Consider the following 14,760-nt stretch of genomic DNA (forward strand, 5'->3'; position numbering starts at 1 on the left):
GGACACTGCCTGCTCGAGAAACTTTGCCAAGAAATGTCATTGTGCGGGCAAATGAGAACGGGTGGATGACGGGTGCGATGGTGGAAGAGTGGGTTAAGATTGTGTGGCAACGGCGTCCAGAAGCCCTTTTGACAAAGAACTCGCTCCTTGTCGTCGACTCTTGCCGTGGGCACTTGACCGACAACGTGAAGGCTGTGCTCGCCCAAGCGAACAAGGACCTCGCTGTCATACCGGGCGGCATCCAGTTGCAGCCACTTGATGTCTGCATCAACAAACCTTTCAAGGATCATCTGCGGAAGCATTACACGGACTGGTTGACTGACGAAGACCACACGCTAACGTAAACGGGCCGCATCAAACGTGCAACGCTATCGCAGCTGGCGGGCTGGGTAGCTCTGGCGTGGGACGACATCCCAGGTACTTTGATCGTGCGCGCCTTAAAAAAGTGCAGCATATCTAATGCGCTTGACGGTACCGAAGATAGTGCACTGTTTGAAGGTGACAGTGACAAGGAACACAGCGACGACATTGAATGAGCTCTGCACGTTCAAATTCAATAAATGCTGTTTGCATTTTGTGAACGCTGTCCTCGCTTTTTTCGTTCGGCTTACATTTGAGGTAATATATATATATATATATATATATATGTATATTGTTGGCTTCGGAGTTTAGGGGTTGGCCTAGATGCGAGTAAATACGGTACGTTATAGAATAAACTGCACAAGACACTTCTGGACATTTCAGCCAATCCCTCAGGCTCTTATTTACATAAATGCAGAAACAAGGAAGGCTAGCAGTGACTCCATCAACAAAAATGTGTTAACTAATTTGTGCGACATGTCTTGAATACTCCGGCTTAGTTGCATGTCAGCTTATGGCACTGGCCAAGGAATGCAACCGATTTATGCCAACGAGACGGCACCTGTGTAAAAAAAAACGTGCTGCGATATTTCCCTGTCATAGTTGTTCCGATATATTGTACAAATATTCCGAACTCATTAGTGTACTGGAAATGTACCAATACTCCCTTGTTGGCAAGACATCGATTGTGCTTACTCTCTGATGTCGCATGTGAAATGCACAAGTCGTGAGAGGTTCTAGTGCCTCTCACAAAGAGTTAGCTAAGCGGTACTCTCTCAAATTCGACACAGAAGAGAGGAAAACTTTGCGTATTCAAAGCAACCTGCAAGCCATTCTTCGTGGTCAACTGCACTGCTACAGGTCACAAAAAAGACCAGCCTACCGCATAGCATTGAAAACAAGGCAAACGAGTAGATTCAATGATTTAAAAAAAAAAACTGATTTTTTGGGTCATTTTTCGTGGCTGAAAGCCGCATCTCCCCTAAATATCAAAAGCTGTTGACGACAGCTTCTGGCAAAATTTTATTGCCAGTAGAATAGAAATGCATTTCTCTTATGGTGTCTTCGACTGGTCGCTTTAGATCGCTCTAGAGCGCTCTTAGAGGCGACAGCACATTCGGCTAGTCGAAACCGGCCGCTCTGACTACATTCGGCTGGTTCTTTCTGAGCGCTCGCCTCCAGCTCAGAGCGCTCTGACGCCCTCCGAGAAAAAGTCGGAGCGGCTTCGAGATGAGTCCACGTGACAGAGCTACTTCCGCCATTTCGCGAAAGCGGTGCGAGACCTCGGCGTCCCCTACACGTAGGCAGAAGCAAGTGTAGGCTTTTGACGCAGTGGTGGCGTCCTTGTTGTGTTGTGTTTTGCGGGTGCCGCTCTGTGTGAGGCAAAATGTCCAAGAGACGCCGGATAACTACGCTAGGAACGCGGTCTGTGTTGCTGTGGCATGACAACAGAGATTCCAGCAGCAGCTTAGACGAGGACGACAGTGCTATCCACAAGGCGGGGAGTGTCTTTTCTATGCAGCCAAGAAGCCGGTAGAGGCACTGGTGAAGGAGACCAGGGTGCAGGGGCAGATTGTGGGCGTAGTCGGTATCTGGTGCAATCTGCTTTGTCAGCTCGAGGCAACTAGGCTTCGAGGCAGCTGCACGGGCGCCGTTAGAGGTGGTAGGCGAAGATACAGATGTGCTGCAAGTAGACTAGGGTGCGGCGTAAGCAAGGGTACGATGAATGTTCGAAAAACGAGCGTCCCGTGGGACGGAAAGCCGGGGTAGCGATCGATACAGGCTAAGCGGCGACCACGACGCAAACTGTGAGTGGCCACGTGCAGCTAAAGGTAATCAAGGGACCTTACGTGTGGCTACTGTTGACATCAGCAGCGGTGCCGCGTAGTGGTTGCGGAAGTTACGTCCCCTTTCTGCCTCCTGCGCTTCCGCTCTAAAAACTCGCTGACTATTCGGCTTGACTAGTCTCTCTATGCGCTCAGAGCGAGAGCGGCTCCCACTCTGCCAGATCCTAACCGGATCGCGGGAGCGACCAGTCGAAGACACCATTAAAAGAGCACCAGTAAAAGCAGCAGTCAAACCAATGCTAGTAGTGCTAGTAGCTATCACGGTCAGTCATTCTCACCTTAGTGCATTCAGGAGTCCCTCCACGACATTAGGGGGCTGTTCCTTCAGGACCCTTATGGACCTTTTGACCTGTGGACAAGAAGAAATATGCCTGCATTCATGGCACATGCTGCGACAGCCTTGGCAAAAACAAAGTTTCCCCACAACACCTCGCTTTAATCACTTTGGAAGACGCTAAGCTATGCGATGAGATACTTCAACAGTCCATTATGAAACTGCTGTCCTGCACTGCAGCTACAGCTGATGATGATGATGATGGCTTGATTTTTAACAATGCAAGGGCAGTTCGGCAAAACAACGCCATGGGTAACGTGTTGTCAGCCTGTTCAACAGCCGTTTTCCAAAGAATTTCGCCCCCGAGAAAGCCAAGTGTCAGATGAGGGAAACGCCTGCACTCAATAGGAAACCCGGTGGCACTAGGGATCAATCCCTGCACCTGCTGCACACATGGGGGATGCTCAAACCACTAGGCCACTGCTGTGGTTTGTCGTTAAAACCAAGAAAAGGCGTGAAATTTCTGTTAGACCCGTAGGCATATAATCAGAAATGTGCTAAGTATATGGGGTTGTGACAACTGTCACCTAGCAAATAATTCCTAAGCCTTCTCCTTTTAGGTGCGCTAATTTGGACATCTTTTTGTTGCACTCTACAACCTTTGTCAGTAAAGTTCCAAGACTGATTTATTTTCTTCTCTAGAAATGACTCCCCAAAACAAATGTTGGTGCGTGCCTATGTGTAGCACCGTCTTTTCGGGCTAACCTGAGCTATTTATGTTAATTGCTGTGGCAGCCGCTAGATGGCACTACATGTAGAAAAATACGTTGTCACTAGTCGTCTGCGCATTTTACCGTGAGTGAATGTGGAGAGATGGACGTCCACCTCGAACAGCGAGTAAACAAAATTCTATGTGAAGCTTGGCAAGACAGCCACACAAACGTACGAGCTCCTTCCTGATGCTTACGGCAACAAGACATTATCGCGGGCGCCAGTTTTCGAGTGGCACAAGAGGTTCGTTTCGGGGAGAACGTTGGTGGAAGACGACACAAGGCACGGGCGGCCTTCAACCTCACGGAATGAAAACAACGTGGCTCGGATCAGGGAAATCGTACAGCAAGACCGCACCATTACAGTCTGCATGCCATCAGATGCCCTCGACAGTAGTAAGACAACATGCCACCAAATTTTGCGTGAGAACTTGGGGAAACGAAAGCTGAATGCCAGACTTGTGCCACACTCCCTTTCACAGGACCAGAAGGACATGGGGGCATCAGTGAACGCTGATTTTCTGTCTGAGGCAGAGAAGGATGCTGCATTCGTCGACAGCACCATCGCTGAAGGCGAAACATGGTGTTTTCAATAAGATCCTCAAATGAAGAGGCAGAGCGCCAAATGGCGGACCACAAGCTCTCCGGCATCGAGAAAGGTGCGGCGAGAGCAGACCAAAAAAAAAAAGAAAAGACGATGCTGATAGTTTTTTTCGATGCCAGAGGTGTCATACACCACGAGTTCATCCCACAACGGCAAACGGTGCTCCAACACATGCGTGATGCGACGAGCTGCAACGCCGTCGCCCTGACTTATGGGCATGTGGACACTGGAGCCTTCTCCACTATAACGCAAGGCCGCACACTGCTCTCAGCGTGACAAAATTTCTCGCCAAGCACAGCCTTACTGTACTTCCCCATCCGCCATACTAGCCTGGCCTCTCCCCATGTGATTTTTTCCTGTTTCCTCGTGTGAAGAGAGCCCTAAAAAGTCGCTGGACGGGGAGGGTGGAGGCCGTTCAAGACGCCATTACAAAGGAGCTGACAGCCCTGCCAAAATAAGCATTTTCCAACTGTCTCCAAGACCTCAAGAGGTGTTGGAAGCTGCGTATAGACTGCAAGGGAGACTATTTCGAAGAGGTGCTGCACAAATGATTTCAATGTTAAACGCACTTTTTTAATGGACTCAGTCTCAGAACTTTACGGACAAAGGTTGTACAAGTCATCAGGAAGGAAGCCTCCAATCAATCCTGATAGCATTGTTCACCTCACTAACTGCACTCGATGAATGAAAGGAAAGGGTAAACTTACGTCAATGTGAGATGTCTTGGTGAAAGCTCCCTGGGGGTGAACGTGGTCATACAGGATGATCACACCGACCATCACCCTCAGCACAAACAGGATGGTCTCTTCGTTCTTGAATCTTGAACAGATTTCTCTGCATGATGCAACGAACACTTTCAATGTAATAAAGTGCCAGTTACCATGTTCAGAAGTTATGTCACGTTACAAACAGAACAGCATGGAACAGTTTTTAGCCATCATTCTGGATACGACTCAAAGGCATTAAACTAGATCCAAAGAAAGACCCCAAAATTCAACGGAATTCAAAAGGTTCCCTATAAATATTAACAGTATTCCAGTTTTCATTCTGTGAAGTCCTTAGAAATTGTGAAATACTGAACCATAGAATATTTTCTCGTGTCAATTCTCTATCTACACCACACTGTCCAATGAAATTCAATACAAAAATGAATTTGAATACAGAAGAATTCACAACATGTTCCATGTGCCTTTAAGGCAATTAGCATAATAAATTTCATCAGAAAATGATTATTAGCTCAGAAGAACCTGCCTAACGAAGCACAAGAAAACAGTACCAATTGTGCAAATGGTCTGATCAATGCGACGAAGCTTAATTAAGTTTCATCAGTTCAAAACTCAAAAGAAAAAAGTGAGTCATAAGGCACTATCAAATGATATGCAAACAAAACAACTGAAATGCAAAGAAAAAAATGAGAACATTATAAGAAATACTTTCAGGGTTAATTATCAGTTCTTAAGTGTGATTGATTTTATCTGAAAGCAATGATGAATCATACTTGTATTCCTTCTTCGGAAGTTAACATTACCATGCTTTTCAGTTTTTTAATGCCATTTCATTTAACATAAAACAATTTCTTATGCACTTACATAATGTGTTATGGAAGCTTTTGTCGAGAGTTTATGAGGAATTTTTCTGCAGGAAACTAGCTAAAACGCGTGCAATTTGCTTGTCTTGGCATGAAGAAATGCCATAAGTGTACAGTTATCCTTTTATTCCCATTCCTGAAGTGGCAACTTCAAAACCTCAAGCTTCAAATAGGCAGGATGATAGTTCTACCCTTGTTTATTTAATTTAATATATACTACTAGCCTCATGTGCGAGGCTATTGCAGGATTGGGTGAGTTAACACTTACAGAAAAATATAAGAAGGTGGAATGTACATATAAATAATTTTATAAAACTTTTAGGTGGCATGGAACATAAAAGCCATAAAAAGCCACCAGAAAGTCTTAAAATTTACAATATCAAAAACATTGCATTCCTTCCTGTCAAAACAAACTAATGGCATGCATTTTAGCAAATTGCCCTGCAGTAGAATTTCTTATAAAGCTGTAAGCAAAAAACTTGCATAACATACTACATAAGTGCACATGCAAAATGCCGAGCACCCGTCCATGCTTGAATAAGTACCCCCATTTTCTTGAGATTTTCAATTCTCCTAGCAAACCGAGTAGGCACCCGTGCGGTTATGTCCCGTGCCCAATAGAAGTTCAAAAAGACGGCAAAGGCACATCAAGTGGCCATTGTTGGGTATCTCCGCGACGTTTAAGCGGACGAAGGGGGGGAGGGGGGAAGGGGACAGGGGGGGTTGAATGGGGCAGTGACGTTGTGTCGAAGGTCAAGGTCAAGCAGTTTCCACAGAAAAGCTTACGAGGGTGGAATAAAGAGCCAGAAAGATCTAGGAACTAGACTAACGTGATGATAGAAGCACAGGAAATGGGGAGCCGACAAACTGTAAGGCATGCGCAGTGGTGTTGATAGAGGGTCTACGATCAAGTGGCCACGCTATTTGTCAGCTCACTTTCTCCTCACATGCATTTTATTTGGCTAGTGTTTATTTCACGATCATTGATCAGTTAGGATTCAAATGCATCGAGAATTCCTACAGCGTGGTTCTTGCAGACACTTTCGCGTTTTGATAATGCACTTGTATACTGTTGCCGAGAAAGTGCAGGTGGTGCAGTGGCATCAAGAGCACAGAAAGAATGTAAGCAGCACAAGTTGGAAATTTAAAACTGACCTAAAGCAATAGTGGGAGTGGGACTCAAAGTATGTAGTACTACTTCTGCAACAATAATCCGGCTCCTCATGCCTTCTAACAAACTGTTCATATCTGCCCCACCTCCCCCCAAGTGGTTGCTATCTTGAGAATAATTATTGACCGTCAGACCAAACAAGGACCTGCTCTGCCATGTGCCATTCTGGATTTTCATGCCTAGAATTAGCGAGCGCACATTTCCCAATTTTTTGTGATTCTTGTGAGAGTTTATGTGGGCACTTGCTCATTATTTTATGGTAAGTGCACAAGGATTTGTATTACATAAAATTAAAGGGCATATTTCAAATCGGCACATATAAATACACGTTCCTTTATATACTGAAGGCCAGTAATATACGTAACTGCTCTGAGCGCACTGTCCAGGGCCATTTCTGTCTATTCCCATTTCCTTTCGTCTTCATGTTCTTGCAAGTTATCCCTCGATTGCATACCTGTTGTCGACCATTCGTTGGCAGACCTTGGCCATAGTGCCCAGGGTTTCAGTGGTGTTCTCAATAGGAAGGTCCTTATTCTCAGCCACAAAGCGCGTCGTGGCATCACTCAGCACCTTCAGCATGGGCGTTGCGTGCGCGTAGAACAGCGACATGTGGTTTGCCAGCTCATTTGGAACCTCCAGGCCGTCTTCAATGTTCTCCTGCACAGTTTTGACATGCACGACAGGCCTTTACAACCTGTTCACAGTTTATGCCCCGTATATTGTGTTTCCTGGCGAGAGTCAAACCCCGCTAAAACATACGCAACTACAACAAATTATTCCCTAATCCCCGTCAGGCTTCAGCACACCATATAGAGTAATGCAGGTCCTCCGAGCATGAGATATTTTTGGAGCGGAGTTCCGCTTCAATGAAATTCTCGAAATAACAATGAATTTGTCAACATATTCAGCAATGTAAAAAACATAAGGCCACCAATTTGTTCATTCTCTTATTTGGTTTTATCAAACACCAAAGCCAAGCCAGTACGCACTTTACAAATAGCGTCGCTGACAATCCTTATGGAATAGCACTTTGTGATCATAATGATGCACCACATATAAATGTACACTCAAACCATTGCAGCACATCTGCAACACTAGCAGCTTCGATTCAGCAAACTCATTCAAGTAGTGTATTTCTTTTGAAATGTGCAAAAAGGAAGCAGTGAAGGAAGTTGGAGCCTACGCCGAGATCGTGAGCAATAAAAATACTAGAGCAAATCTTTGAAGCGTTGGCAGAAACACAAAACGAAATGCTTTGTGGCTCTGATTTTGGCTCCACTGATGCTAACTAGCAATTCGCTTCCCCTTATCTTATCTGTGTGACAAAATGAAAGCTATAAACAGCCCCCGTCAAGAGTATACAGCCCAAGTGGTTTGCTTCTGAGCAGTTTAGCGGGGCTCCCTGCACATCTAGCAGTCCAAAGCCTGGAAGGATTGAGGATGTGAAGCCATTCCTCTTTCGAGAGGTTACGGTCACTGAGGTTGCATAACGAGGCATACAGCAGGCCTCACAAGCAAACCCCTTCGGCCGTCTACCTTTGACGAGGGAGTGTACCTCCAGTTTCAAGGCTCAGCTCAACACATCATAGCCTGATTGGGAAAGTCAATTCCAGCAGAGCCCTGGCAGTTGGTGCATTGGCCGCCCTGACTCTTTATCTGCTCAGACTCACCTGGTTTGCCAGCCGTAACCTGCTAACCGTCCTGCGGTAGTAACTAAAGTCGTTTTGGATCGCCGGGTTCGTCATCTGCGGAAAAGGTGAAATAGTTTGTTTTACTTTTTCGCCAGAAAAGAAAAAAAAGGTTGCAATTGCAGGCCCACCCAAGCCAAAGGATGGCTTGATGGGCAGCGCCCTGTAGCAGGAGTATCACATACAGTAATTATAAGCAACCAACCCAGATCAGAATCAAAAACACAAGTGAGCATCAAATAAGCGCAGGCATATCCTGGAGCGGCTGTTTATCAGTGACACCTGTTAGTGGCTTAATCAACTGATTTTCCAAGTTGTCAGGTCATGCCTTTCGTGTTCACACATTGTGACTCGCCATGGAATGGGCAATGAATGAACACCCATACATGTGCACATATTCACACATGCACATCCATCAGCATCGTTTTGATTGTAGTGAACTCTCAGTAATTCCAAGCCGCTTATTTGAAACTGGTTTATTCGAACTAGCTCTCAGGTTCTTTGAGCACTACGCTTATAAAAAGGCTACTCTTAATTCAAAGTACACATATTCATGTTACCGAGGGTTGACCGAACTAGCGCAGTAACCATGTTGAATAAATGCAGGACGTTGAGAGTGGCATCTCAGCTCGTGAGCTGTGTTGTCTTTACTCCCCATTTAATTGACGCCCACTGCACAACCACTTTGCAGTGATGACTGCGCGGCAATCCCCACGGCCACTGTTGCCATACATATTATACAAGAACATGCGTGCAACGCCCGTTTTTGATTACAAATTCACCTCAGCAATATGCAACTATGCAACCGTCTACAAAAGCAGCGCACTACATGTGAGAAAAATTTCAACAGGCACTGATGTTCGTTTTGAGCAATATTGCAGTCTGATCTGACGCAGTTTCTGTGTATATATTGAAAGGTACCAAAGAATGCGACCACTGCCTGTGAATTCATTTTGAACTGAACTGATAGAACAGCCGCCTTTTTTGAGGCTGCATTGTGCTGACTTCATTCTGGTTAATGTATGACATATCTCGAGAAAATTGCACTGCTCCTTTCATTGCAAAACAATGACTCGGCATAGCTGAACAAATGAGTTGCATTTTATAACATGGAGCAGCAGTTACAACAAAGTGGTGTGTGTGACTGCCCTTTTATGCAGCAAGACATCGTGCCATCTGAATGTATAACCGAAGCTAAATGTCAGAGGCCAGAGGATTTTGTTTTGCTTATCACTACTTCACTTTCATAGGACCTAGTTTTCGTGGTCAGATGCAGACAAGAACACTCAAATGAGTCCTTCTTCGAGAGCTACACGACATCAATTTGACTATTTGAGCATAACTTTTGCAGAAACCCTTACTACAACTGAACAGACAAGGAGTAAAACTGCGCTTGATACACAGGTGGCATTCACATTTCAATTCTGACCAGACAATATTTACACACCATGTTTCCTGTCATCCTCATCATTCTCTTGAAGCGCAGCTTGAGTATGCTTCTAATGGCTAACCCCAAAGGACAGAATTACGGGGCCAAATATGGGTAATAATCAATCAGTTACTTGTGCTTCAACACTCAAATGCTTGAACTCTAATGCTTTAATTTCAGTGAAGAGCGTTCACAACTGGACAGTACAGTTGCCCAAATGGAATAAAAAATTGGAGGACGCTTAAGCTTTGTCTTTCAGAGTGGGACGCGACAGCATGTTGCAGCGCTGCCAAGGAGTCCACGGAACGCAATCGCCCGTTCGGCGCGACGCCTTGCCTGTTGGACAAAACGCTCAGAGTCTAGGAGGCCTCTCAAAACACAGACACTGCTCCACACTAACACTCGTAAACGGTGGCGGTTCCATCACACCTGTTCAAAAAAGAACAACACTTCTCCGACACAGAAAGGGCGCCTACGCGCGCAGCATCTGCCGGGCCAGCACCGTGCATGGCGAAGAAAGGTTTCAGTGGGTCCCACACGATGGCACTATGACTGCTCACCAAGCATGGAGGAAATTTTCTGGAAACACATGGTCCTCGCTTAATTCCGACATCTGCATTTCACATGCTGATAATTACTCATGTATGTCTCAGTACAGAACTCGAAGATAGGTTTCTAAGAAATCCGTGCATTGACTAGACGCACTTTTAATCATGTTCAACTGTCGAGCCGTCGTGGCTGAGTGGAACTGTCCCCGTCTCGAACGCCAAAGGCCCTGGTTCGATTCCCGGCCTAGACCCAGTTTTTTTTTATTCACTGAGTGTGTGTGCCCTCTGATTTTTATGCAGCCCCTGAATATTTCCAACGCACGGTGCTGACAACTAGTACTACTACAACTACTACGATGCCAATAGCTTTTAGACAGAATGAGCTGTATACCCTGTCGCGTAATACTTTCACGTGTTCTTGCAGGTCTTGATTAACATGAAATGTTAAGGTCTTACTATCTTGAGATATGCTCATTTTTCTTTTCCTTGTGGTCGGCACCAAGACAATGTCATCCGTATGCATTAAGCCTTAATTTGTATAATGTAACCTAGTACTACACTGAACGGTTACATTTTTTTGCTTTGGAGTTGAGCCAGTGTTTTCAATGACAACAAGAATTTTCCCATGCTGAACTGCCTTGAGCCTTTGCAATGCTTAAACAAACATGAAAAAAAGACGGGAAAAATACTATTTTCAAGTGAAGGGCAGGGAATGTAGACAGACCAACAAAATGGCAAGTGGATGAGTCTCAATGGCCGCACAATCAATGAGACCATGCCACCAAGCCCGCCCCTCACCTTGAGGTCGTCGAATGTGAGTACAAAGTCCAGGATTTCCGCAAACTGCTTGACGAGGGCTTGCTGCGTTTCCAGGTGTTCACGTGGAGTGCGTGGACCGGAGCACAGCTCCCACAGGATGCGAGGCACAACTTCCTCTGGAGAAATCAGAATGGAAAAAAGGCGTGTGAATTCCTAGAAGACACTGGCTCACTCCTTAAAGGGGCTCTGAAACACCTTCCGAGGAGAGCACATCAACTCGCTCAATCACTGCATTGTGTTGTCATGAAAACCTGAGCCAAATAATACTCTTCTACACGCAGCAGAGGACCCACAATCACGCGTGAAAGTTGAAGAGCCCTTCCCGGCGACTTTTTCATGCTCGCACCCTCCTTCGTTGCTCGCATCTACGTATACATGTTGAGAGGTGGCTACTGGGTTAGATTCTTTCAGTCGTCAGGCAGCTACTGTGGCCACAGCCAATGCCAATAACCCGCGTAGCTCCAGCGGTGGAGCGCCGACCTTCCAGCGTGAAAAAAGTGACGAGAGAAGAGGAAAAAGCACGAAGACGCTGAAATTCAAATTTTGACTACAGGTAACTCAGCTTCTACAAAGCGCATTAGAAAATTTCTTGCTGGACAGTATTCATGAACAGGCGTGCTTTAACATTCCAACCATACTGCAACTTTATTAGAGCCCCTTTCAGAGCCCCTTTAAGCATCACTCTAGCTTATGAAAAGCACAGTCTTCCTGAAATCCATCCGTGTTAAGCATCATTACCCAACTTTTAATTTTAATGCACAATGTTCATTACAGCAAAGAGTACAGTCACAGGAATGTATTCGAAACCTGGAAAGCCAAAAAGAAACGATGCGACAGGCAATGACAACTATATTGCAAATACAGGTGATAGAACAGCACTTTCCAGAGACATATTTAACTGGCTGCCTCAGCCTACTAACACGATTGATAACAGGAATTTCCTGAGTGTGCAACTGATTATGAGACTAGGGGTGTGCAAATATTTAAATTTCCAAATATGAACTGAATGAAGATAAAAGACCCTATTTGCACACCCCTAATTATAGCATGCAAGATGGCCACCCTTTTCGGCTATTATCTTCTGCACTGCATTCTTTTTTTAGGCAACTGGCGTGCCCATTTGGTAACAAATCAGACAGCAATACACAACCAACCCACAAACAATGGCTACTTTCAAGACAACTAATCAAGGCTACAATGATTTTACTTTCTCTTTATAAAGTGACATGAAAGGACAAAAGATCTTTGTCCTGCTTTGTGATAAAGGCTAGGGATACCAAATCAGCTAAGGCAAACTACTTATTGCCAATGCTCACCAAGGCTCTGGGAGAAGATGTAGAACTGCTTTAACTTGGAGACCAGGGGCAGCACAGCTTCCCAGGCTTTCATTTGGCGGGCTTCACTTCTCGGATTGGCTATGGCCTGGACAAAGCATGACCAAAATGCTGCATCAGGCCGAAGAAACGAGCTAGGCAGGCTGCAAACAAATTTCGTTCACATACTTTGTTAACAAAGCAAGCACCAAGATTTAGAGCTAGCAGTCGTTAAGGACACCAAGCACAAATTAAAGTTTGCATGTATCAGCTGATTGCCTTGCTATAATGGTAAAGAGATTAACAGAAAAACGGAGCTTCTGCAACCTAGAAAAACTGAAAAATGAAATACAGGTATACTGTCACCGTCAGGGTTTTTCACAGGCAAACTGCAACGACAGCAACACTTTCATTTTTTTATGCAGATCTCTCAGGCTAGACTATGCCACCAGCCACATCCAATAGGACCACATGATATCCATAACTGCCTTGACTTCGTCAACATTACGAGTTTGAATTGAGTGCAGACCAAAAATATGCCATTATCAACTCTTCATTTCTCTGCAATGGAAACATCTTGTGCTGCTGAACGAACGTCAACACAGCTGCAAAAACTAAGCAATCGAATTTTACTACAAAAACAAAATTGTACGAAGCTGTGCTGAGTGTCCCTCTAAGATGAACCCCGACATCATCTACATGGATCGAAGACTAGCAGTTTGTTGTCTCTAGTCATGGACACTTACACATACCATTTCTTCAAGTTTTTTTTATGACAGGAGTGCTTCATATGATACATTTTTTTTTGCAATAATTTGCTGTGTTCCCTTCCCAACTACACTCGGTGACAGCTTTTCTCGGCAATTCCGCCAAATAGTTCAGCTGCATGGCACGCTACTCCCTTCGAGGTACCTTCATGCCATCCCTTGAGCAGCTAGCGCCATTAACTGAAGCTACTTGCAACTACTCATGCCCAGAAAATTTGTTGCAATCACAAAAACTGCATTTTTTTTTTACTTCCAACATTGAAAGTTAACAGCTGTGTTAGAAATATGCCATAAATAACGAATATTAACAATATAGTATGTTTCAATAGGAAACTAATTAAGCCAAGCAAGGATTATATTCTGCCACGTATGAAGAGAGGGTGTGTTTTGGCTCTGTAACCTCCGCTCTATTCTGGGAAAAAGTTGTCGACTGTAGTGATGAAAACTGTAAAGCCACTGTAGAAGCTCTGAGGGGCGAATGTCGCGAATTACTGCCACTGCACTGAAGCAGTCTCTTGCATGGCTCAACTAGCGTGCGCTACCTTTGCTAGGCAACATACGCTACTAGTTAAGCCAACATACTCATGCTAGCATGGTGAAAGTGGCACCATATTTACTAGTGTTTCACAGAACCTATGGCATCGCTGTAGCTTAATTATAGTATCATAAAAAGATTAAAGCTCTGGAGCATGGCTGAACATTCCAGCAGTGTTTTATAAGCTCACTCTGCAATGTGCAGACATTACCAAAATTTACTTCAGTGTTCTTTCAAAATTCACATGATGGGACCAGCCAATGGCAAGGACACTGGAAACTATATTGTTAGAATGCTGATCACTATCGTGGTTACCATTACTATACAGCTCAATATCGTAACGAAATGGTCTGCAAACCTAACAAAGGAAACATAGTTACTGCTTAAAAGTGCCACGATGCAATTCTATGTGGATGCAACTCAATGACTGCTACGAAAAAATTTCAGCGCTCCTCCAACTTTGCTGCAGCAAGGTTCGACTATGCTTCAACAAGATCCACAGTTGTGTTCCTTTGAGGCTCAGCCATGTTATTCAAGCTTGAAGCCACTACTCTGAACCTTTTCTATTGCAACTGTGAGACCGCCCCAACAAAAGATAGATTTTGAGCATTACTGTGCAATTCACTTGTGTTTTGGTTTTCTGCTAAGAGCCTCTACAGTGGCACTTCCAAGCACTTCATACCTGAGAAAAGATGCCATATAGCTGCAATTGAGCAAAACAATGCAGAAGGAAATTCCCACTAGGAGGTTATCTCCTACAGAAATGCACTACCACGGAGAATCAATCAGTAATGTGCAAGTACATATCCTTCTAACCCTGCTTTTGGCACATGATGGCCTTTGCAGCTTACATGCCATGACCGTAAACGCAACGACATCTCTAGAGCTTCCAGTGGCTAACCTCTCTGATCTCGCTGCCCGCTCCTTTATACGTCTGCAGTTCCACGAGTATGTCCCTTGAGTGCTGTAGCACATCTTGCACTATGTAGTATGTTTCCTCCTCAGACTCCGATGGCTCAGCGTCTGAAACCATAAAAAGGATCACAA

General features: G+C 44.8%; 1 protein-coding gene across 2 annotated transcripts in view; it reads right to left on the bottom strand.

Annotated features, from left to right (window-relative positions):
- The window catches only part of LOC144107058 (CYFIP-related Rac1 interactor B), a 30,764-nt gene that overhangs the window by 8,516 nt on the left and 7,488 nt on the right, over positions 1 to 14,760 (bottom strand). For both annotated transcript variants that reach the window (XM_077640035.1, XM_077640034.1), the window contains exons 3-9: positions 14,615 to 14,736; positions 12,415 to 12,520; positions 11,078 to 11,214; positions 8,285 to 8,359; positions 7,069 to 7,271; positions 4,563 to 4,689; positions 2,486 to 2,556 (exon numbers count right to left, since the gene is read on the bottom strand). In XM_077640035.1, coding sequence (XP_077496161.1) covers positions 2,486 to 2,556; positions 4,563 to 4,689; positions 7,069 to 7,271; positions 8,285 to 8,359; positions 11,078 to 11,214; positions 12,415 to 12,520; positions 14,615 to 14,736 — 841 coding nt within the window. The remainder of the gene's footprint in view (positions 1 to 2,485; positions 2,557 to 4,562; positions 4,690 to 7,068; positions 7,272 to 8,284; positions 8,360 to 11,077; positions 11,215 to 12,414; positions 12,521 to 14,614; positions 14,737 to 14,760) is intronic.

The sequence above is a fragment of the Amblyomma americanum genome, chromosome 10, assembly GCF_052857255.1.
Source record: "Amblyomma americanum isolate KBUSLIRL-KWMA chromosome 10, ASM5285725v1, whole genome shotgun sequence".
In the NCBI taxonomy this organism is placed as follows: Eukaryota; Metazoa; Arthropoda; class Arachnida; order Ixodida; family Ixodidae; genus Amblyomma; species Amblyomma americanum.